The following is a 22,847-nucleotide window of genomic DNA, read 5'->3' as shown; positions in this document are numbered from 1 at the left end:
CTACACACCTCTGAATGCTTAGATCAAAATGCCCCCATCTTCTGGGCTGTCCCCTCCCTGGCCCGATGCAGAGCGAGCCCCTCCCTGCACTGCACCGCATCCATCTGATTCTATCTACGCCTACCGCTTCTTCTAGATGTGGGGTTTTAAACCAGGATGCTGGGGGTTTCAGGGGTGGTCTATGAAATAGCACGGAAAATTTCCTGTGCGTGTACGTGCTGGGTCCCAGCCTTCGTCAGATTCTTAAAGAGGTTTATGACCCAAGTGACAAGCAGCCAAAACCATCAGGCTCTGAAACGTCCCACGAAGACTGGGTTCCTGCGGCGCAACTTAGAGCCTCAGCACCTCATGGCGCTCCGGGCACGCGAGGGGGGCTACAACATCTGTAAGGAACCCCCGTGTTCCTGGGAGAGGCTGCAAGAACTCCGTGCTCTGGATTCGAGGCGGCAGCGAGGAGCAGGGCTGAAGTGGGGAGGCTGCCTCCTCACCTGGCCCTCTGTGTTAAGACCCAAGGAAACGGGGACAGTCTGTCTCTTCCCGGGGCCGGGCAGAGGAGACCCCATTTCCCTGGCCCCGGAAGGATGGAGGCAAACTGGGAGGGGAGGGGTGTGGAGGGGGCAAGGTCCCTGAGGCAGGAAATCACCTCCCACGCGTCCATGGGTCTAAACGCAGGGGCCTATTACGGGACCCAGGAAGGGCTTGATCTGACGGCTCGTAAGAAATGAGAACACGATGGTGCGGACATGAGGCGGCCGCGGAAGAGGAATGTGGGTGTGCCGGGTCCGTCAGGGAGGGGAGTTGGTGGGGACTTGTGACAACGGAGCTTCGGGCCCTGCCAACCTCTCACCTGCTTCTTGGTGTCCTTCGTAAGTGTGGGCAGGCTGGCTTTGCTGGCCCGACGGCGGTTGTGGGTCGTGGCTCCCGCCTTCTGCAGCTTGCTCCGGTCTGAGTGGAAAAGCCCCACTCGCTTGGTGCACCCCACGTTGTACCTGCCGCAGTCAGGGAAACGGGAGTCAGGGCAGTGGCGGGCCGCACGGGCCCCCCGCAGCGTCAGGACAGCCAGGCTCTCCGGCAATAGCGGAGTCCGTCCGTGTGCTCTGCTCCCAAGGCCATCGCGTGCTGCTAGCCGGCCGGCTCTGGGCAAGCCACTTGACCTCTGAGCCTCGGTTTCCTCATCTGGAGCTGGGGATGAGACCGCTCACTTTCTAAACCCGCTCTGACAACTGTATGAGCTAACGTGTGCAAAGGACTGGCCACGACAACTTGGGTCATGGCAAGAACTCATGGCTGACACACCGTACACGAAGTATGGCCTCTGCCAGGCAACAGTGTGCGCTGTTGTGCTGGAAAGTACAGGTACAGCTCGGAGATACTGCGGCTTCAGCTCCAGATCGGACTGGCAAGAAAGCCAGTCAGATGACTTTTGTTTCCTGGCGCATATAAAAGTAATGTTTACACTACACTGAAGTTTATTAAGACGACGATGGGGGCGCCTGGGTGGCTCAGTCGGTTAAGCTCTGACTCTCGATTTCAGCTCAGGTTATGATCTCAAGGTCATGGGATCGAGCTCTGCATCAGGTTCCGTACTCAGTGGGGAGTCTGCTTCTCTCCCTCCCCCTCCGCCCCTCCCCCTGCTTATGTGCACACCCACGCGTGCTCGCTCTCTCAAATAAATACATCCTTTTAAAAAATTATAAGAAAAAAAAGACAATGATAAAGTTGGCTGCATCGATGGACTCTTCACGAATGATTTCTCTGTAGCGTGCGATGTTGTTCGATAGCGTTTTACCCACAGGAGAACTTCTTTCAAAACTGGAGTCAATCCTCTCAAATTCTGCCGCTGCTTTATCAACTCAGTTTGATATTCTAAATCCTTTGTTGTCATTTCAACAATCCTCACAGCGTCTTCACAGGAGGAGATTCCTCCTTAAGAAACCGCATTTTTTGCTCATTCCTAAGAAGCAACCTCTCATCTGTTCAAGTTTTACCATGAGATTGCAGCCATTCAGTCCCATCTTCAGGCTCTACTTCTAATTCCAGTTCTCTGGCTGTTTCCACCACATCTGCAGCTACTCCCCCCACCCTGAAGTCTTGAACCCCTCACAGTCATCCACAAGGGTGGGAATCAACTTCTTCCAAACTCCTGTTAATGCTGATATTTTGAGCACTTCCCCTGAATCCTGAATGTTCCTAATGGCATCTAGAATGGTGAATCCTTTCTAGAAGGTTTTTAATTGACTCTGCCCAGATCCACCAGTGGAATCTGTATCTATGGCAACTAGAACCTTACAAAATGCATTTTTTTAAAAAGACTTGAAAGTCGAAATTAGTCCTTGATCCATGGGCTGCATAACGGATGATGTGTGCGCAGGCATGAACACAGCGTGAATCCCATCACACATCTCCATCAGAGCTCATGGGTGACCAGGTGTACTGTCAGTGAGCAGTAAAATTCAGAAAGAAATCTTTTTTTCCTGAGCAGTAGGTCTCAACACTGGACTTAAAATACTTACGAAACCATGTTTTAACGGCTGTGCTGTCCTCCGGGCTTTGTTGTTCCCCTGACAGAGCCCAGGCAGAGTAGAGTTAGCACAATTCTGAAGGGCCCTAGGATTTTCGGGAATGGTAGACATGAGCACTGGCTTCAACCTAAGTCCCCAGCTGTACTAGCCCCTAACGAGAGAGTCAGCCTGTCCTCTGAAGCCAGGCACTGACTTCTCCTCTCCAGCTATCAAAGTCCTGGGTGGCATCTTCTTCCAGTAGAAAGCTGTTTCATCTACACTGAAAATCTGTTGCTTAGCGTAGCTACCTTCATCGCTGATCTGAGCCAGATCTTCTGGAGAACTTGCTGCAGCTTCTCCATCAGCACGGCTGCTTCCCCTTGCACTCTTATGCCACCGAGACGGCTTCTTTCCTTAAACCCCATGGATCAACCTCTGCTAGCTTCAGGCTTTTCTTCGGCAGCTTCCTCCCCTCTCAGCCTTCACAGAACTGAAGAGAGTTAGGCCTTACTCTGGACTGGGCTCCGGCTTAGGGGAATGTTGTGGCGGGTTGGATCGCCTATCCGGACCAAACTCTCTCCATATCGACAATGAGGCTGTTTTTGCTTTCTTACCGCTCATGTGTTCGCTGAAGTAGCACTTTTAATTTCCTTCAAGAACTTTTCCTTTGCATTCACAACTTGGCTGTCTGGTGCAAGAGGCCTGGCTTTCAGGCTGTCTCAGCTTTCCACAGTGTTTCTCACGAAGCCTAATCATTTCCAGCTTTTGATTTAAAGTGAGGGGCGCACCACACTTCTTTCACTTAAACACTCAGAGGTCACTGTAGGGTTATTAATGGGCCTAATTTCTTTCTTTTTTTTTTTTTAAAGATTTATTTATTTGACAGAGAGAGACACAGCGAGAGAGGGAACACAAGCAGGGGGAGTGGGAGAGGGAGAAGCAGGCTTCCCGCTGAGCAGGGAACCCGATGCGGGGCTTGATCCCAGGACCCTGGGACCATGACCTGAGCCGAAGGCAGACGCTTAATGACTGAGCCACCCAGGCGAATGGGCCTAATTTCCAATACTGTTGTGTCTCCAAGAGCAGGGAGGCTGGAGGAGAGGGAGAGAGACGGGGGAAGAGCCCGCTGGTGGAGCAGTCAGAACACAGACGACACTGACCATCTTACGTGGGTGCAGTTCGTGGCACCCCAAAATAATTACTCTAGTAACATCGAAGGCCACTGATCACAGATCACACAATATAATAATAATGAAAAAGTCTGAAATGTTGCGAGAATTACCAAATGTGACACAGAGACACAAAATGAGCTAACGCTGTTGGAAAACTGGTGCGGACAGACTTGCCTGACACCTTCAGTCTATAAAAAACGCAGTATCTGCAAAGCCCAACAGGACGAGGGCTGCTGACCTCCAGCACAGGGCCGAGGGGAGCCTTATTCCAGCCGGCATGCAGAGCACCTCTGCGTAGGGGGCTAGAGATTGCTATTCTTTTGAGGGCTCAGGGCTTCCTGCTTCCGACGTGGTATGAAGACCACGCAGGGCTTCAGAGGCAGATGAGTCCAACTCCCCAACTCTAGGACACTGGGCACAGGTACTTACCCTTTGTGCCTCAGTTTCCTAGTGGGCGTGAAGGGGCCGGCGGCAATCCCTGCCTCGCGGTTACTCTGAAGACGAGATGACACCGCGCACCCCATGTGCCTGGTGCAGAGCCTAGCACGTGGCCGGCGCTCAGTACCCGACGCTGCGCCTGACCAGGGTCACTGGCCTATGCTGGGTGAAAGCTCACAGATGGAGCATCTGTAACCAGTGCAGGGCCTCTGGGCGAGGCTTCTGGTGGAGGGCTTCCCCTAAGGGGCAGTAGCTGCCAAGGGCAGGAACAGAGTATGGGTTCAGTGGGGCCCAGGAGGGACAGCCAAGCTAAAGTACTGCTTCCTTTCCTTGGACCCGGGGCTGCTCACTCGAGTTCTGGGTTCCAGTACCTGGCGGACTAGTGACATGGCGCTGTTCCCAGGCAGGTGGAGGAGACTGGAACGCAGCTAAGCTACACGCAGGGGCTCCCGGGTCGGATGATCACTGAAGGGGGGTAGGACCCGAGGTGCAACCCTGAGAGGGAGGGGCTGGTACAGCCGTGGGGCTGAGGCCACTCACCTCTTTGCACACGCCATGGAACAGAAGCGCTTGGAACGCTTGAACTTGTAGGCAAAGTCCACCCGGCCACAGAGCTCACACTTGAGCTTGAGGGGAGTACCCTCCTCTTTGGATTCTGGAAAGTATGGAAACTGGAGTAAGTGTAAAGAGGAGCAATTCCCACAAGACCCTGGACAGCCCCCCAAAAGGCCTGCCTCCCCTGTTCACACCCCCGTAGCTGTGACACGCAATGGCGGCCTAGCTTGGAAAACGCCCAACTGCTTTGCCACTGGTTTGGGAAGGGCCAGAAAGTTTCCCCCACCCGGGAAAGTACACAGGGGTGTTTGGGGATGACACCTGACAGACTTTTTTCCCCAAGCGCCATGAGCCTGAGGCAAACACAGGTGATAAAGAATCAGCATCCCTCTTTATGACCCTGGAAGCGACTGGCAGGCTCACAGGGAATACTCTGGGTGCTCTCACAACTGATCTGGAATTGTTCTACCCTACCTCGATCTGTCCAGTTTGCTGTGGACCTAGATCCCAGAACCCATGAGTTCTGTAACCTCCACAGCCCCCACCCAGTCAGTGGCTCAGGCTGCAAGTGCAGAGTCCTCGCGGGGCCACGGTGCTGCCCGAGGGCCGGCCCCTGAGGCCTGAGGGAAGCCGAGGGGAGGACACCCCTCCCACCTCTTGCCAATGACTTCCACAGGAAAAGCAACTCTTGGGGTCCCGTGACTGGCTGGTGTGGGGCTGCAGGAGAGGCAGGGGACAGACAGCTCTCCAAGGGCAGTGACTTTCCCCCTTCCCTGTTTTCTAGGGACAGTGGCTGAAGAGGGACCGGGAGGACTGTTTAGTAGACGGACATGTCCCCCCACGGATACCACGAGAGGAAGTGTGTACGGCCGGCTTTTGCAGCCCCGTCTGCCCCCTGGTCAGGTGGGCCAGATCAGAAGGCCTTCATGCTGGGCGGGCGGGGGGGGGGGTGCACCCACCTTGCAGATAGGGCTCCTCCATCTCAGAGTCAGTGGTGGTGGTATGATCCTGCTGTGGAAGTTTCTCAGGCAAGAACCCCTGTGCATACTTCTTCTTGAGATTCCCCACCAGCAGGGACGAGCGTCCCACCTAGAGGACAAGGTGACACGGAGGCCATGAGGGTTAGGTGGGAGATGCTTCCTTGCTCTCCAGCCTCATCAAAATTACATATAGAACGCAGCTAGGCACAGATGCCAGGCTCTACATCATCCAAGTGTGTCTTGCTCAAGGCCCTATTTTGCTGTGTAGCTCATGAGGCAAGATGCCAATTGTCACCAAAGTGCAGCAATGGCTTCAATCCAGGACCAATGGACGGTTTAGGAAGTTAGGAAAATACCTACTCTTCCAAGTGACTAAGGGGCAGAGATGGAGGCAGCAATCAGGTTTCCCACAGCACCAGAACTGCTAGGACCCGGGGCTCACGCGTCACCAGCAGGAATACAGCTGGGGCCCCGTGTGTGAGCGCATGGGGGAGAGAGGAGACTCAGCAACCCTATTTTGGTTTCCTACTGTCCTCCACCATATCGCTGGTCTACCCCAGCCAGAGGGGCAGGCGGCCGTGCAGGAGCGCAGGAAAATGGGACTCTGGGCCACAGAGCAAATGCCCTCTGTGGTTGCCAGGATCCTGATTGGCTTATTCACTCTTCCGGTCCTTCCTTTGTTGCCTCCGTTCAGGTGGGCTGGTGGCTAGAACTCTAGGGTGATGCTGGGGCTGTTACTCAAGTCTGTATCCACCCTGTGAGATGGGTTGGTTTCTGGTGTTTCTCTAGGAGGCCAAGCTGAAGACCTAGTCTGATGAGGGAGGGGATGTGGCAGGGCGGAGCTACTGACTGATAGCTAAGGTGCTCCAGGGGGATTTCTCTGCCATGGCCCTTAAACCACCTGCAGAGGGAAAGTGACAAGAACCTATTTGTCTTCTGGCATTTTAGAAGGACAGTTCACCCAGCTCAGTTCATCAAGCTTAGAGTTTTCCACTGACTATTCAAACCACTCATGGACCCAAGGAATGAACAAAAGGCAGATGGCGTCCCATGAAGATGGTATTCTCTCACAGCCAGATAATTTCATCCCGGGAGAGGCCGTTGTGCACCTGGCTCTGGGCTCCTCCCACCCACAGAGCAGCGCCCCCTGTCCTCACCAACTCACACTGCATGGAATCAGCTTGGGGTGCTTTGTTCTAATAAGCCATTTTCTTGATTCTTTTATATTTCCCTTTGGTCTTATGCTTTCCCTGGAGACATTTGATTGTGCCCTTTCTAAAGAGCCCCTCACTTGCATTCCCTCTTTTCAAGGCTCTAATCCCAGAAAAGCAGCTCAGGCTACAACCCTGTTCTCTTATCTTCATTTCAGACACATCTTGAAAATTCTATTCTACACACTTTCCTTTTCTTCTCTAACTGGTTAAAGTTTTGCCACTCAGCGGTCCTGGCATTCAAAACTGAATGAGGTCTCATTTCCCAAAACCCATCCTCTTGCCCCAAACACCCCAATGTGAACTCCCTTCTAACTAAGGGGGGGGGTGTCACACAACACGAGGCAAGGACACAGCTGGGTCTGTGTGGACCCTTCTAACCAAGGGGCCTGGCCAATTATTCCTAATCACTGATCCTTTCTGGACCATAGGAAGACACTCAATCCTAGAAAGAAAATGGCTCTGACGTTCTTTTGGGGGCAAATTAACAAGGAAAGAGCAAACTGTTTACATTTTTGGAAATTTTACATGGAAATGTAAAAATATTCTAATACACATCCAAAATATACTTCAAAAAAAAAGAAAAACAAAACAAAACAAAAAAAAAGAGGGGAAAAGAAGTAGTCCGTACCGGGAAAGGCTCCGCCCCCTCCTGGATCACAAACCCTTCGATAACATGCGTCAGGATTTGGGGTTTCACAATGGCCTGTGGTGGTTTATTCTCACCATTCTGGGGGGCAGTGCCGGTGATGCTGGAGGCAGAATTTCCGTTCCCTGAGGTCATGCCGGGGCTGCTGAGGTCGGTCAGTGCATGAACAATGCCCTGCCCTGTCTCTGTACAAGGGAGAGTAGGAAAACACAAGCAGGAGAGGTCAGAACCAGGTCCAAAACAGCAGAAGGAGAGCAGGGACTCAGCATGTGCCTGGCTTTTTCCATGGAGCCAAACGACAATGCAAACCAAGCAGTCCCCTCCCCTCAATGACCTATTTAAAGGTGGTAGGGTCGATGGACGCGCCACCAAGTGTGACTATAATCAGCTCTGCAATGAGGCAGCTAAAGCAGCATTTCTTAGTTTCCCAACTGTGCTAAGAACAGTACGACCAAGTTAAACAGACAGGAATTCTCTTTGGGGAGTTAAGACCTTGGTCAATATTGATCTGGACAAACAAGGTCATCTTCAGTTCAAAGGAGAAAACGTACTTAAGGTGATATCTACAACCAGGACGAAAAGCTGCACTAGGTATGGGGGCTTGGGGTATGATGGGGTTTTGGGGGGAGAGAGGTTACACCTCCTATGAAGGTCCATGGAGAAGGATTTGATTTTAAGCATCCTATGAAATGCCAAAGTACTAAACCCCAGAGATGAACACAAAGGGAACAAGAGGGCTGGGCCCCAAGTGAACACAGTGCTTTCCAGAGGCAGGTTATCTGGGGTCACGTGCTAAGATATACACGCATTCAATTTCTCCCCCAAGAAGGTCACCGAGGCTGTGGGGCTCTATGCTGCTTCTGCTGGCCCCGTGCTCTTGATCAAGCCCCTTGCCCTGCTCTCAGCTCCACACAGTCTGGTCCTCAGCCAACCACAGAGTCCTTCCCTCTGTGGACAACCCTTCCTGAGGTTCGCCCCCCACCCTCACCCCCTGTGGGCCTTCCTCTGAAGGACCTGACAGAATGCGCTAAAAAAATGTGCTGAGGGGCGCCTGGGTGGCTCAGTCGGTTGAGCGTGCACTTTTGATTTTAGCTTAGCTCATGACCTTGCGGTCATGGGATCGAGCCCCAGGTCGGGCTCCACGCTCAGCAGGGCGTCTGCTTGAGATTCTCTCCCTCTCCCTCTGCTCCTCCCCCAACTCGTGTGTGCGTGCGCGTGCTCTCTTTCTCTCAAATAAAATCTTAAAAAAAAAAAAACCCAAAAAACAAAAAAACAAGCATGCTGAGGTGCCTATCCAGAACACACCACAGGGAACCTCCTCTTCTCCACTTGGCCGGCCCCTCTCCTGAGCTGCTCCACGCTTTAGAGGTGCAAAAATTCTTTACCTCACTTTTGCCACCCCCCCCCGCCCCTTTCCGAGACCATTCTCTACCACCACCAACTGTGGGAGCTGAAGTTGCCTGTAACCTGGAACTTCCTAAAAAAGAAAAAAGAGAAAGAAAAAGCCATTTCTTTATTGCAACAAGCCTATTAAGTATAACCCTGTGGTATTATATACTTGAAAAATGATTTCAGTACATTAGTTTAGTGATTTTTGCACAAGACTTTTTATGTCGATGCTCTTATTTCCTGTTAAAAATGGAAAATCCCACCAAGGAACAGAAATTCAGTGTCTGATATGGAGCATGGAGAAATAACAATAAATTCATTTTAGGAAAGGTTATAACTGGCTCGTTTTCTTACTAGCAGTCCTAAATGCTTGATAAACCAGAATAAATCTTGCTTGATGAAAAAGAATGTACTGTGACCCATGCTGTCAATCCTCAGACTTCTGTAATGCAACGATAATTTCAGAGCTGAGCAGGAGTCTTCCAAGAGATATGAATGATGAGACTGCTTTAAATTAGTTTTTGTTTGAGACAGAGGCACACCGGCAAGTTAGAAAGATTCCCTTCAGTGTTCACAGTCATTTGGAAAAAATTTTTTGACAGCTTTGACTTTACTGTAGAGATGGAAATTTTCCCCTTTGGAATTAGTCTTTCTAAATTATAAAGCTGTTTGGCAACAACAACAAAAAATCTTTCCTTAACTCTCCATGAATAACTAGCAGGACTGAGGCAATCAAACTGAATCAATCAAATTAAATTTCTCTGCTTTTAAATTTTAAACATTTTTTTTTTTTTAAGATTTTATTTATTTATTTGACAGAGAGAGACACAGCGACAGAGGGAACACAAGCAGGGGGAGTGGGAGAGGGAGAAGCAGGCTCCCGGCCAAGCAGGGAGCCCGATGCGGGGCTCGATCCCAGGACCCTGGGATCATGACCTGAGCCGAAGGCAGACGCTTAATGACTGAGCCACCCAGGTGCCCCTAAATTTTAAACATTTAAGCCTGCATTTACATGGTTATGTTTTCTTTTATTTAATATTTTAAATATGCAAAGAAATATATATTTTACTTAAAATGATAAATAAATGTTGTTAAAATATAAAACCGAGGGGCGCCTGGGTGGCTCAATTGGTTAAGCGTCTGCCTTCAGCTCAGGTCATGATCTCGGGGTCCTGGGATCGAGCCCTGTGTTCAGCTCCTTGCTCGGTGGGGAGTCTGCTTCTCCCTCTACCCTTCCCCCCTGCTCATGCTCTCTCTCTCTCTCTCTAATAAATAAATATTTAAAAATATATATATAAAACCGAATACATAAGTTAACATTTTATTTTTACATGGTGCTCTGAAATTCCTTCTGGTAAAATATCCCCTGATTTCTCTAATGAACTACAGATTACAGAATCACAAGATTGGAATGCCTGGTTCAATCCCTTCCCAATGCTGGAAACTTCTCTATAATACTACCACCCAGTGATTTCTGGGCATTTGTTTGAATACCTCCAATGACAAAGGAACTTACTACTTCTGGAGTAGTTCCCTCTGTGGACAGTTCAATTAAAAAGTTCTTCTTCACTATGAGCCAAAAACCTATCTCCTGTTAACTTCTGCCCACCCATCCTGGTTCTGTTCCTTAAGACCACGCAGAACAAGGCTAATCATATTTGTATAATGGGCAAAAACACGGGCTTAGAGACTGGTCTTTATCACTCAAGTGAATTAGGGGCAAGTCCTCTGACTCTGAGCCTCGGTGTAACGAGCTGTAAAATAAGGACAATTGCAGTACCTCCCCCACAGTGTTGAGCGGCTCTGCGGACCACGAGGTAATCACCTGCAGAGCTGTGCTAGTGCACTAGGAAATGCTCACGAACTGCTCTTGGTGTCGGAGAGCACGGCACTCACCACCAAGTGTATCTTCTCTCCTCTAGGCTGAGCTCCCCCTGCTGCTTCAACTATTCCTTGCACAAAAGGCTCCAAGTTCCATCATCATCCTACGTGTCTTCTTTACGTCTTTTCAAGTCAGGGACCCGGTCAATACTAACATAAAAAATCAAGCGCATTGATCTAAGAGATTGGGTTGGTAAGATTTTGGTTGTGTTTCTTTTACACATAGTCACATTCCTGACTGAGAGCACAGGCGAAGGGGCATAAGTGACTCCCTTGTTTTAGTTTCAAATACCTCAGTGGAATTAATCCATTCTCCTTGAATTCTGGGACGACTCCCACCTCCGGCTTTTCATGGATATTCATCACCAAACTGCTTCTGATATCTTGTCTCCTTTTATGGGATCTCTGTATCCTGGCTCGATTCTTCTCCTTCCCCCCGACCCCCCTTCCCTCCTGTCTCTTAGAGCGGTGTCTATTAATGTGCATCGGGGCACTGCAAGACAGGGCGGCACGGGCATAACTCTTGAGGTCAGATTCTTTCCTCATGCCAAATACAGTAGTGAACAGATGCATTCACTAGCTCAGAGTTGACAGGGCCGATGCTTAACTCTGGGAAGCAAAGACTTTTTGGAATCTAAGTTTTTAAAAAAAGGATCTTATTAAGCAGGAGAACAAACAAATAAATCCTTTCACCCTAACGGCAGAATCGATCACTCTCCGTTATAACTCTAGGGCAGGTTGCAGAAGAGACAGAAGCCAGGGGACAGAGGGAGGGCGTTTTATGAATATACAAAGGTTTGCAGTCATCCTGGAGGCCAAGGCCCCCTCATCTGCTTTAGGAACAAAGGAGCTTGGGCTATTTCTGGAATGACCAAACACAATCTAACCCCCTGCCAAGCCCAGCATGCTGAGATTAATTTAATCTACTTCCCCGCTCTCCCAGACTGCTCTCCAGCCTGCTTGAGGGAAAGCAGCTTAATAGGGAAACTTGCAGAAACCTGTCCAGCTGGCTCAGAGGCCAGATAAAAGATAAAGACTCTGTCTTAGGAATTCTTCCTTTCTGAATTCTCTTGACCAGTCCTGAGGCTGGTGCTGCGGCTGGAGATTCCCACAGGTCTCAAAGGTCATTACACACAGCTAGGCACCCGTATCTGAAAGGTGGAGGCCAGGGTGCTATGAGCACCAGAGGCTGTGGGAGGGAAGGCAGGCCAAGCTTTGGTGGTGGTGAAGGTGTGGGGAGGGAGAATCAAGCCTTTAATGAAGGTGCCTACATAAGGGCTGAGTATTCAGATAGGAATGAACAGGATAGTATGTTCTGGGGAAGTTGTTTTATATATATGTTTATATATATATATATATAAATTTTACATATATATATATATATGTCTCAACCTCTAGGCTGTTTCTCAATTCTGAGCTCATTCATAGGCTCTGGCAGCAATAGCCCTTATAGGGGCTGGATAAAATAGGAAGAACCACCCAGCAGTCTGTCTGTGAGATTATCTGCTTCAGGGCTGGGTCCCTTCTGCTAGGCAGAGCAAGTTTCTTTAGGCAGGGGCTATGTCTTGTCACCTCTGTATCTTCAGGGGCTAAACCCCATGTCTGCTCTAGGACAGCTATTTAATGTCTGTTAAACTGGATGGTCTAGAACCCATGTTCTCCATCTTCGAAGGTCTCCTTAGTCTCAAACAGGGAACTTGGCACCATCTGAGATTTGTAAATTACCTACTGAGGCTATGATGATTAGACAGCAGTCAGGCCAGTGTCTTCTACAGGACTGGCATTTCTGGGTACCTGGTTACAAAGAACAAGAGCTATTCCTTGGCCCATTTCTTCCTGTTAGCGTGGGGATTTCTTCAGTAAGAAGGAGCATTAAGTTGCCCCGAAGGCTGGAGTTCTGGATTCCCTGGCCCCTTTGAAATATGTGTTCGGGCTCCGGGCATCTAGAAAGGCATGATGACCTCTAGAGTCAGAGGCTGGGAGGCTCCTATAAAAATGGCCCCGCCCACAGGACCAGTCACTAGGTGTCCCGAGAGGCTGAGCTCTCCTGCCTATTTAAGATAGAGGTCTGGCTGGCTACAGCTATGCAAAATCTGGGCCATTTTAGAACCAGTTCTGATGTTCTTTACATGAGCAGATAAAACAAAAATCAGGAAAAAAAAAAAAGTAAATAGAAAAGTAAAAAAACAAAACAAACAAAACCAAAAATCAGTTATGCTGGAATCTGGTTTAGGACGAACAGTTATTACGGGTGTTTCAGATGGCCTGGCCATTCACTGTGTTTGCTCCTAAAACAAGTCATCTTGAAGACCTGACTTCAGAGGAAACGGGAGGGCAAGCAGAGCTGCTTCTACCCCTCAGCGGTCTCTATTTTCTCGACAGGAGGAGTGTTTTCATTTACAAGACTTCTAACTACCCTTCCTTCTAACTACCCTTCCTTGACTGTAGCCGGAGTGAGACAGAGCTAATGAAGTTAATCAAGAATTTAAGGAAGCAAAGTAGGTGATAACATGGGTCATTTGCCTGCAGCAAATCCTGCTTGACAAACGGCAAAACAAGGCTGCTTATACAACACCGAGCATTCCCTCCAGGCCCCTGGCTCTGAAATCCTGCTCTCAGTGCCTCAGCTCAGCAGGCCCCGTCACGGGGCCAGGACGGGGGACAGCAGGATCCCTACAGAACTGCGTGCTCGGGAGAGTGCCCGTGTGGAGCACCTGCAGAGCTCCCGCCAGGGAAACCAGATCCAGGAGGCGGAGGGCAGCTGGTCCGGCGGGCGGTAACAGCACAGCAAGCTGAGGGCGCTGATGTCCGCCGCCGCTCTTACGCTCTCTGCAGTTATATTTGGGCGCCTAAAGAAACTGGTGCCATTCGGAAAGGGGGGAGGTAAGATATTTCATAATTGCCCATTTGTTGGCATCCCTCCACCGCCCCAGGGGGAGGTGGGAAAGTGAAGGGGGAAGTGGTGATGAGAGAGAAAGGGGTGGGTAGAAACAGGTAGAGGGGTGACGAGGGGCGGGAGCGAGGGAAGGAGGAATGGTGGCTCCATCCTGGGACCCTGAGTCCATCACTCAAAGAGATTCATTTGGTTAACAACCTTCTTTAAAATGCAAATAGACACCTGCAGTCATTCACACCTGGCTGTGAACCACTTGACAGATAAGCAGATAGCTTTCCTTCTGATTCGGGGCAGCAGGCTTGGTGGGAGGGGTGGGAGGGGAGAGTGATTATTCTGGATCATGGGCACTAGAGCACAGGGCCGGAGTCTAGCAATTTTCCAGATGAGGAAAAGTGTGCATTTTAGAATCAAGGCAAGAGTGGATGGCACATACCTGGAAGGCAGGACCTTCTAAAACAGGCACAGAAGGAGCTCTTAGTCATGGGGAAATGACACGTCCCTTCCCACCCTGGGGTCCCCTGGGTACCCAGAAGGCAGTAGGCACCAATGCCCAATGTTTTAACTTTTTCAGTTCTGCTAAGGACCGAGCTGTCAGACACAGAAGAAATCCTTACCTCGAGGACCCACAGCAGGCTATGGCCATCACCATCCTGCTCCTCAGAGTACCTGCCTGGGCTCTGCAAACAAGAGCAGCCTGCTCTGACCGAGCTCTCTCGAGAGGGGAAGAGTCGGCAGTGACAGGCGGGGCGCTCTGGGCACTTGGTGGAGCAGGCACAGGATGGCGAGGCTCGGGGTCTGCGCCTGGGTCCCTGCAGGGGAGCTGGCTGGCAGAACGAAAGCGAGGCTCAGCCAGGTAGCCCCAACCCTGCTCTCGGTGTCACAGCAAAATGACCTCGTCGAGCCTGGGTTAAGAGGATTGGAGGGCAGACGTGCTTCTGGGATCTTCAGCATCTGGCTGAGCGACTCTGGTTAAGGCATCTGTGAGGGAGGGCTCCTCCTCCTCGCTGGCAGCCATTACCATACAGCTGACTTTCCTGCCATCTCTGAGGACACAGGCAGAGAGAGCGGCCCTTCTGACTCACCCACAATCCCCAGCTACAGTGTACATAAGCTGAATTGTAAACAGCTGAATGTTTTCCAAGCTGCCCCCCCCCCCCCCCCATGAAGGAAGGAGGCAATGGAGCGAACAGCCACCCTCCCCCATGCAGGTCAGGACAACAGGAGCCCTGGGGGATTTCCAAACAGCTGCAGGAGCTGCTGCCCAGCCCGCAGGCAGACCCCCGCGCCAGGCTCCTCCGGCACCAGGACCAAGCTCGGCAGCAGCACCTGCAGGACCGCGCGGTGACTTCCCTCGGGACAGGTCAATGCACCAGGGAAGAGCAGCTAACTCTGACTGCAGGGAGTCAGGGAGGGGTTTCAGACTTCTACTTGGATGGAGCCAGGCCCACGGGATCCACTGCTGAGGTCGAGGGCTCCCAGATACTCTCCCACCATAGTTCTCTAGCAGGTGCTAGGACTTCAAAAGACAACATGTCTGGGACCCGCAGGAGAGGCTCTACACTGGAGGCCTCACGATCACAGAAGATGGAGGTCAGAGCAGCAGAGTGGAAGGAGTGCTGGCTCTGGGCGGAGCCGGTGCCTCTGGGTTCATATTCTGCCTTCTGGTTCCATCTTTGGTTTATCTGTGAGCTTCAAGCACTTGATACCTGCTCTGAGCCTTAGTCCCTCCATCCGTAAAAATGAGGATCATACTGCCTATGTTGCAAGGCTATAGTGAATATTAGAATTTTTATATGTAAGATGCCTGGCACTGATCTCATTTAGAAGCTGTGCAACGTGGCCATTACGACTTTGGGATCAGAAGGCCCTTAGACTTAAATCCTAGTTTGTAATCCTGGACAAGTTACCCGAGGCCTTAGTTTCCTTATCTGTAAAATGGGTACTTAGACCTGTCTCACTTGGCCACAGTAAGGATTAAATAAGATAATGTAGGAACAACACAGTGGAACAGGCTGGACTTGGCCCTAGGAGGGCTAACATCACTGAAACCCGAGATATTAGGAAACCTGCTTTAATCTCTCAATCTCGCTCTCACTGAGCCTGGCTTCTTGTAGCTCCAGGGTAGAGAGAACTCTTCTTCCATCAGCCCAAACTCAGGTACCATTCAAGCTCCTCAGACACCCTGGCCTATGCAGGGTGTCCTGTTCTTGTCCTCTTGAGGTCAGGCTGCTCAAGGAAGAAATGTTACTTCCACTTTGACAATGGCAGCAACAGAACAGAAATGCACCTGCCTTCAGGGCGAACCAAATGTCTCAATTCACCTTCAACACTCGTTAATCCCCAGGATGAGGGAACCACCACACTCCCTTTCTATACAGTTCTTGGGTAAAGAGTCTCAGGGTATCACACAGTGCAGAACCCCAGAAGCCAGACAAGGTGATTGGAGCAACTAAAGAACTTTACCTAGAGAGCAGTAAATTCATGGAATTTGTAAAGCCGGGAGGTAGGTTAGCCCATGAAAAGAAGTTAGTTTAAAAGGCTGAAGGCAAAATCATGGAAGATGGGTTTCTAATAGTTAAAAAAAAAAGAAAAAAGACAATTAGAAATGTTTAGTAAATTCCATAATTATTTTCAGGTTGATAATAAGGAAAGGCCACTACGTTGCCTGATACGCTGCCTTATTATTTACCAACTGCAGGAGCACTAATATTCTCAGATAAATGGGAGAGAGAGGGGGAGGGGGAAGGGGAGAGTGAGAGAAAGTGGGGAAAAAGCTAAGCCTCCGCTGTCTCGCCCATAGAATGGGATACATAATACTTATCTTGCAAACCAATCCTCCCGACCATTTCTGCTTGTGGCAAACATTACTCTCTTCCTTCCTAAAATCATTGTCCAAGTCTGCAATCACCCTACTTTGCTACCAATCAGCTGATAGAACAGATTAATACTGACTACTGGAGGCCTGAAAACGTGGACTTCACTGATTTTTGTAAAAACAGTATTTGACTGGCATTAATTTTGTTTCAATTTGAAGTGTCCTTTGCTTTGATCCTTTAATTAAACATGTCTTGGGATGCTTGGGTGGCTCAGTCGGTTAAGTGTCTGCCTTCGGCTCAGGTCATGATCCCAGGGTGCTCGGCAGGGAGTCTGCTTCTCCCTCTGCCTACCGCTCCCCCTGCTTGTGCCCTCTCTCGCTCTCTCTCTCTCTGACAAATAAATAAATAAAATCTTAAAAACAAAAACATGTCTTACTATAGATTGGATGACTATAGATTAAGATAGATTTGGATTATATGGATTTAGGCCCCATATGGATGGTTTCAAATATGCTAAAGATATCATGCTCAAATATGCTAAAGTTACTGAACTAGGGATAATCATACACTATTTGAGACATAATAGCCTTGCAACTAAAGCCTTAACAATAAGCCCCAGTGGTCAAGAGCTCTCACTTTGTTGCCAACAGTCTCAGGCCTGGTCCTCCTAACCTACTGGAGAAGAGCCGGTTGACATGGCATCTGATAGGCATCTCTTTTTAAGAGAACCTATAATAAATAAATTTCACTGCTGAGAATAAAATCATCCAGGAAACAGATATTTGCTTCAACACCTTCAACACTCGTTAATCCCCAGGATAAGGAGAAACCCTACTAGCAAACCAGGACTCTTTTCAACATCTGGATTTATCTCAGAACTGGCAATGCCTGTTTAATAACAATCCTTTCTTGGCGACGTCAAAAGAACGTGCTCTTCTTTTGGACTTATCTAAACTAAAAAAATCATTTGGAAATTGAAAGAGAAGGAAAACACATCCTTTTTCACTAAGTATAAATAATCTGGAAGGGGAAGGAAAAAAAACAAACCCTATTAAGTTTATCATGCTGGCTGAGATGGTCTTACAATGACTCACACAACAATTTATTAAATTATTTGCTGTTTCTTACTACACTTTCTTTCTCCAAAAACTAACATTTTTCATTGTATATAAATTTAATAGTATATAAATTTTAATTGTGTAACTCTTGATTAACTACAAAACAGCCCATTTCTTGACTATGTCAGTCACACTCTACTTTTGTTATTGACGGGAAAAAGTCCAGAATCTGTAAGATTTTTGTTTTGGATAAACAAATGGTTGATTATTTTCCTAACAATTCCCCCAATGTCATAAAGTTGAACTAGGGGTGGCCTGCCTGTGAGTTTCTCAAATCAGTGGTCTGATGTAGCTGGTAATTCAAACTGAAATTTTGAAATAAGTTAATGCTCAAAATGAAACCTTACATCTATTTGAGATGTGAGTAAGTCATCTTAAACAGGCATACTTCTTAATTTTTTAAGAGAAAACATACTCAGAATCTTTAAGAGGTGACTCACATTATAGTTTAAACCATGCCATAAAAACTTTAAAAATATAAATCTACATATGTTCATACATCAACCTTGAGGGGTAGGCCAGCTTTGCTTTCCACCAAACAAGGTGCCAAGTCACTGCAGAGAGAGTCATTCCTGCTACTGGCACAAAGGCCTCATGGGGGCAGATGGCGTAAGGCAGCCAGTCCTCACCCTGCTTTTCCACAGGGGTGGAAAACACAATAGCATCTCTCTACAACCACTTTGGTGAGACTCCTCCCGACCACAGAAAGTCATCATCTTCATCTTCCAGTTGCAGAATGGCACAAAACAAAGGGAATAAAAGAAAAAATATCACTTATGAAGACTCCTTATTCTCATTTACTACTCTCCTCTCTAGCAGATGTATCTTTTCAAAAGGGAATCTTTTTGAGGACGGGACCAAATCTACCTGGAGATTATATGACACTGAACAGCTGGGAGAACTTTACTATAAAGTTGGAATGACACAAGAAGGGGGGGGGAACCCTTGGGAAATAGCATACTAACATGGAGCAGTATTACCAGAACTGGAACCAACATCCTATTCCCTAGTTTTTTTAATTTAAATTTTATTTTTGGCTTACTGATCCACGCGAGCTGAAAGTGAAGGACTCTGATAGGAAGTGGCTGAACTTTATTCTGCAAATGGTTACCAAATGCCTAGCATGAGGCCCACAGCCCAAAGGAGGACAGAGACTTAGAGGGAGAGTCTAAGATTCTAAGTTATCCTCTTTATACATTCACAACAGGGGAAAAAAAAAAAAAGACAAAAAGACAGGGACTCACAGGTGGAGGTTCTTAATTCTGAGACAGTCATCATTTCTTTTTTTCTTAAACAAGAAAACCCAGGGAGGGGACAGCCTATGTAAGAGCGAGAAAGAACAGTTCAATTTTAGAAGATCATCTATCTGCTTACTCCTCTTCTCTTGGTTTATTCTCTTCCCCTTGGAAAGATCAGAATTAAAGGATCCAAAGTATCTGAGACAGGAAATGAGTAAGGCAGGAAAAAGGATGTGGTCGGAAAAAGAGTGGATTCTGGGGCTGAGCCAAAGCAAGTAACAGGCACAGGGTCATAGATGGGGGAGGGGGTCTGGTGGCAGGAAGAGAAATCTCAGGATCAATCAGCTTAGACTAGAAAGTCAGTGACAGAGGAGATATGTCTGGAGAAGCATAACAAACACCTTCCTAAAAGCTCATCCTCCACTGAAATGGAGAGAGACAATGGCTGATGAGTCCTACAGCTAAGACAATCATTACTGGGACAGAAAGAAGAGCTGGAGTTTCCACCTTACTTTGAGGGAAGTGAAGTAATATATATTGAGTATGACTGACAAAGGGAAATTAGAAATTAAGTCAGGATGTGGAAGAGAGGTGGAAAAAGCTGGGAGGTGAGTACATGATGGAATACCAATATTCCTTAAGCATCTATGTGCCACATCTCAGTAAAACAACAGTTTAAAAAAAACAAAACAAAACAAGAAGGAGTGACAACAGGAGAGACGGCTCAAGCAAACACCGCTGGATAACAGAAACCAACTCAAGAACAACAGAAATGTACACCAAGAAACTACCTACTTTCTCAAGAGTAAGGCTGGAGAAAAAAAAGGCATCTATTCTTCCAGTGTGTATAGACAAGCCTGGAAACAGATCTTGGGTGGGCAGGGCGCACGTGACAAAGAGTGCCTGGAAAGGGCAGGTGCCAAAAGAGCACCATTACCCATCTGCTGGACCCTCTGTGAAACAAGCCAGCCCCTGTGAATGAGCCAAACCAGAAACTTTGGTTCCTGCCTTGCAGGGACTGGAATTCAGGTATAGATACAGTGGGAAACACAGTTTATCAGCTGATTCAAAAGTGTGGGTACTTCCAAATACAGATCTCCAGATGTTGGGGGCTATGTGGGAAAATCACTTTTTTTTCCTCCACAATGCTTACCGCAGTGCTTTATATGAAGCAGGAGCCGAATAAAAGTGTGTTGATCTGCGTGAGACCAAAACTACTTAGCTGTGCAGGTACCTTAAGATTCCAGACAGAATCTCCTGCCCTATAACCAACATGGTAAGTTACTTCCTTCCTATTTTACAGGCGAAATGATACAATGCCCTACATCCCTGCGACCTAAACCTAAGCCCTGATCAACAGACCCTGCCACAGGTCTGCTGCCCTGCACTAGAATAAAAGATGGGGAGGGCAGAAGTGGGGGAGAAATATAGGAGCAAGAAGGCATTTCCTTGCTTCATTAGCCTGTAATTTTCAGACTCATCTAGAAATCCTGGCAGTTCCAACATTTGGGTTGACTCAGGAGGAGAAGAAAAATCCCAGGTGAATGATAATTGGATTACCCAGTTATGCCCCAGAGCCAAATGGCTGGAAAAGGCCAGGACAGAGGGTCTGATACACTTAAAGTGACATTATTTTCTAAACCAAAAATCAAGACACTTGGGCTGATAGACAATGGGATGGAATATTTTAAATTGGGGCTGTCCTAGAAAAATCGGGGACATATGGTGGATTTAGGTCGGTTGCTTATTTCACAACAAGGGATCCTCTGGGCCCAATATGCTAATGGAGGGGATTAAAGCTCTAGGATGGAAGCCGTCTAAGGGGAAAGCTGTCACTGATTTGTAAAGCAGGAAAAAAAATAATAATAATAATAAAAGACTGTGTCTGTAGACCGCACTGGAAGAAGGGGAACATTCTGGGTATGGAGTAGGGAGGAAAGGAAAGTTATCAGAACTGAAAGTATGTCAGTGAAATCCGTTTAGGTATCGACGGCGGGGGTGGGGAAGGGACGGAGAGAGTTGGGATGGTGGGGGTATCGCTGGCACAGACTGGTGGTATCCAGCCATACAGGAGTCAGGGGCCACGAGTTGTGACTGTAGCTTCACCATCAGTTTGCAACCTGACCTTGGGCAAATTATTTCCCTCTCTGCGGACTTCAATTTAAATAGAGAAATCTCACAAATCCCGATTTTTATGTAAAGAATCCACAATTCAGCATACCTTCATTTGGCATGGGAAAGAGAGAAAATGCTCTTCTAAAAATGGAAGACAGGACAGACACAGAACAGCTTGTCCTTTCCATCCAATTAAAAACCTCGTGAGACTGAAACTAGATTAAAAACAAAACTCTCCAGCGAAGCCGCAGGCCCTCCAAGCTAGGTAGTCCCCTACCAACAGAGCGCAGCGGATGCCAGCAGCCCTGCCCCTAAACGACCCGTCCATCGCCCCGGTAAATCGCCGTCCCGGGAGGACGGGGGTGGGGGTGGGGTGTGCGGGGACCGGGGGCAGGGGCGCGGACACACACGGAAGCGTTTGGCACGCTGAGGTTGACACAGCGGCTTCCGGGGGAGTGCGGAGCAGGCAGGGTCCCCGACGAGGGGGGCAGGCGGAGGACACCTCCCAGGCGCCGAGAGGGCGAGAGTCGCGGGCTGGCACGGCCTGGCAGCCGAGCAGGCCCGGGCCGGGAGTGGCACCGGAGGGCGGTGCCCGGCTTCCCGTGCGACGAGCGCCGGCCGCGGGCCCCCTCCTGGCGAGAACCCCTCCCCCGCCACGGGCACTGACCTGTCCAGGGCCCGGCTGGGCCTGGCCGGGCGGGGCCTACGCAGCCCCTCGGCCGGGCGCCGCCTCGCGCGGGGTCCCGGGCCCGGGCGGGCCGCCTCCTCTCCGCCGGGAGCCTCCGAGCCGGGGCCCGGGGCTGCCGCGGCGCATCCGACCGCACCGGCCTGGCCGGCGTCAACAAAGGGCGGCGGGGGCGCGAGGCCGGGGCGGGGGCGCGGGCGGCGGCCGGATTGCGCGCGCGCGGCGGGCGCTCGAGGGCTGCAGCCGCCGCGGAGACAATGCGGCGCGTCCCGGCAGGGCTCCCGCGGCCGCCTCCGCCGGGGGCGGGGCGCGGCGCGGGGCGGGGCCTGGCCGCGCGGGGCGGGGTCTTCGGGAGGCGGGGCGCCGGCGCGGAAGCCCGGCCGCGCGCTTCCTTTGTGCGGCCGCGCCGGCCCCGCCCCGCGCCCTCCGGAAGGCGCCCCGAACCGGCGACGGGTTAGGGACGTCGGCCTCCGGTTTAGGGAGGCGGGCGCAGCGCGGCGAGGACGTCTGCCCGCGGCCGGTCCGAAGTCCCCAGTGGCGTGGCGGACTGTTGACTCCCGCCCGGCCAATTCGGAGGCAATAATAATAACGACTAGCAGTAATCGAGTGCTTAGTATGTGTCAAGCCCTCGGCGCACGCATCCCCACTTAGGCTTCACAATAACACTACAAGTAGTCATTCTCCCCACTGGGAACTGAGGATCAGAGAAGTTAAGTAATGACCAAAGTGACCCAGTTACAGCTCCATAAACGGGGATAATGCCTACTCTTCAGGCTTACTGTGAAGGTTAACTGAGGACATTTACACAAATTGCCTGCAGTGCTTGGCACACAGTTGGAGCCCAATAAATGTTACTTCTCTTCCTAAACCACACTGATTTAAACTGGATTGTCATGGCGAAGCATTCATTCACTAGATACGCTAGGAGCTGTGAGGGGTACAAGAGACGTACAAGGTGACTCACGCGTCTCACCGCCCCACCCCCCAGCTTTACCAGGAATCGATGACACGTACTTCTCCCTCCATGCTTGACGTCTCTCTTTTCCCAACATTTCCCCATTTTCTTGCCTTTTTAAGCATTCGTATTCTCCCCCCCCCCACGCTTTCCCCCTTCAGGTCTCATCCCTTTTTCTTTGTTTCTGCGTCTTACATTTATTTTATATGCCCTGATTGTTTACTTCACTCCCTCTTCTCCTTATTCCT

The 22,847-nt window shown here is 49.6% G+C and overlaps 1 protein-coding gene across 6 annotated transcripts in view; it reads right to left on the bottom strand.

The window, feature by feature from the left end:
- PHC2 (polyhomeotic homolog 2) overlaps positions 1-22,847 on the bottom strand; it is a 110,682-nt gene that overhangs the window by 4,828 nt on the left and 83,007 nt on the right. For 4 of the 6 annotated variants that reach the window (XM_032388409.1, XM_032388427.1, XM_032388435.1 and 1 more), the window contains 4 exons: positions 7,489-7,691; positions 5,626-5,755; positions 4,652-4,766; positions 848-989 (listed from right to left, as the gene is read on the bottom strand). In XM_032388409.1, the coding sequence (XP_032244300.1) occupies positions 848-989; positions 4,652-4,766; positions 5,626-5,755; positions 7,489-7,691 (590 nt within the window). Of the gene's footprint in view, positions 1-847; positions 990-4,651; positions 4,767-5,625; positions 5,756-7,488; positions 7,692-10,791; positions 12,065-21,626; positions 21,725-22,847 lie in introns of those variants that run through there. The other 2 variants (XM_032388451.1, XM_032388444.1) reach the window with 2 other exon arrangements.

The sequence above is a fragment of the Phoca vitulina genome, unplaced genomic scaffold (assembly GCF_004348235.1).
Source record: "Phoca vitulina isolate PV1807 unplaced genomic scaffold, GSC_HSeal_1.0 scaffold2, whole genome shotgun sequence".
Taxonomy (NCBI): domain Eukaryota; kingdom Metazoa; phylum Chordata; class Mammalia; order Carnivora; family Phocidae; genus Phoca; species Phoca vitulina.
Note: the sequence above shows the minus strand (reverse complement) of the source record. Positions and strands in the feature narration are given on the sequence as shown.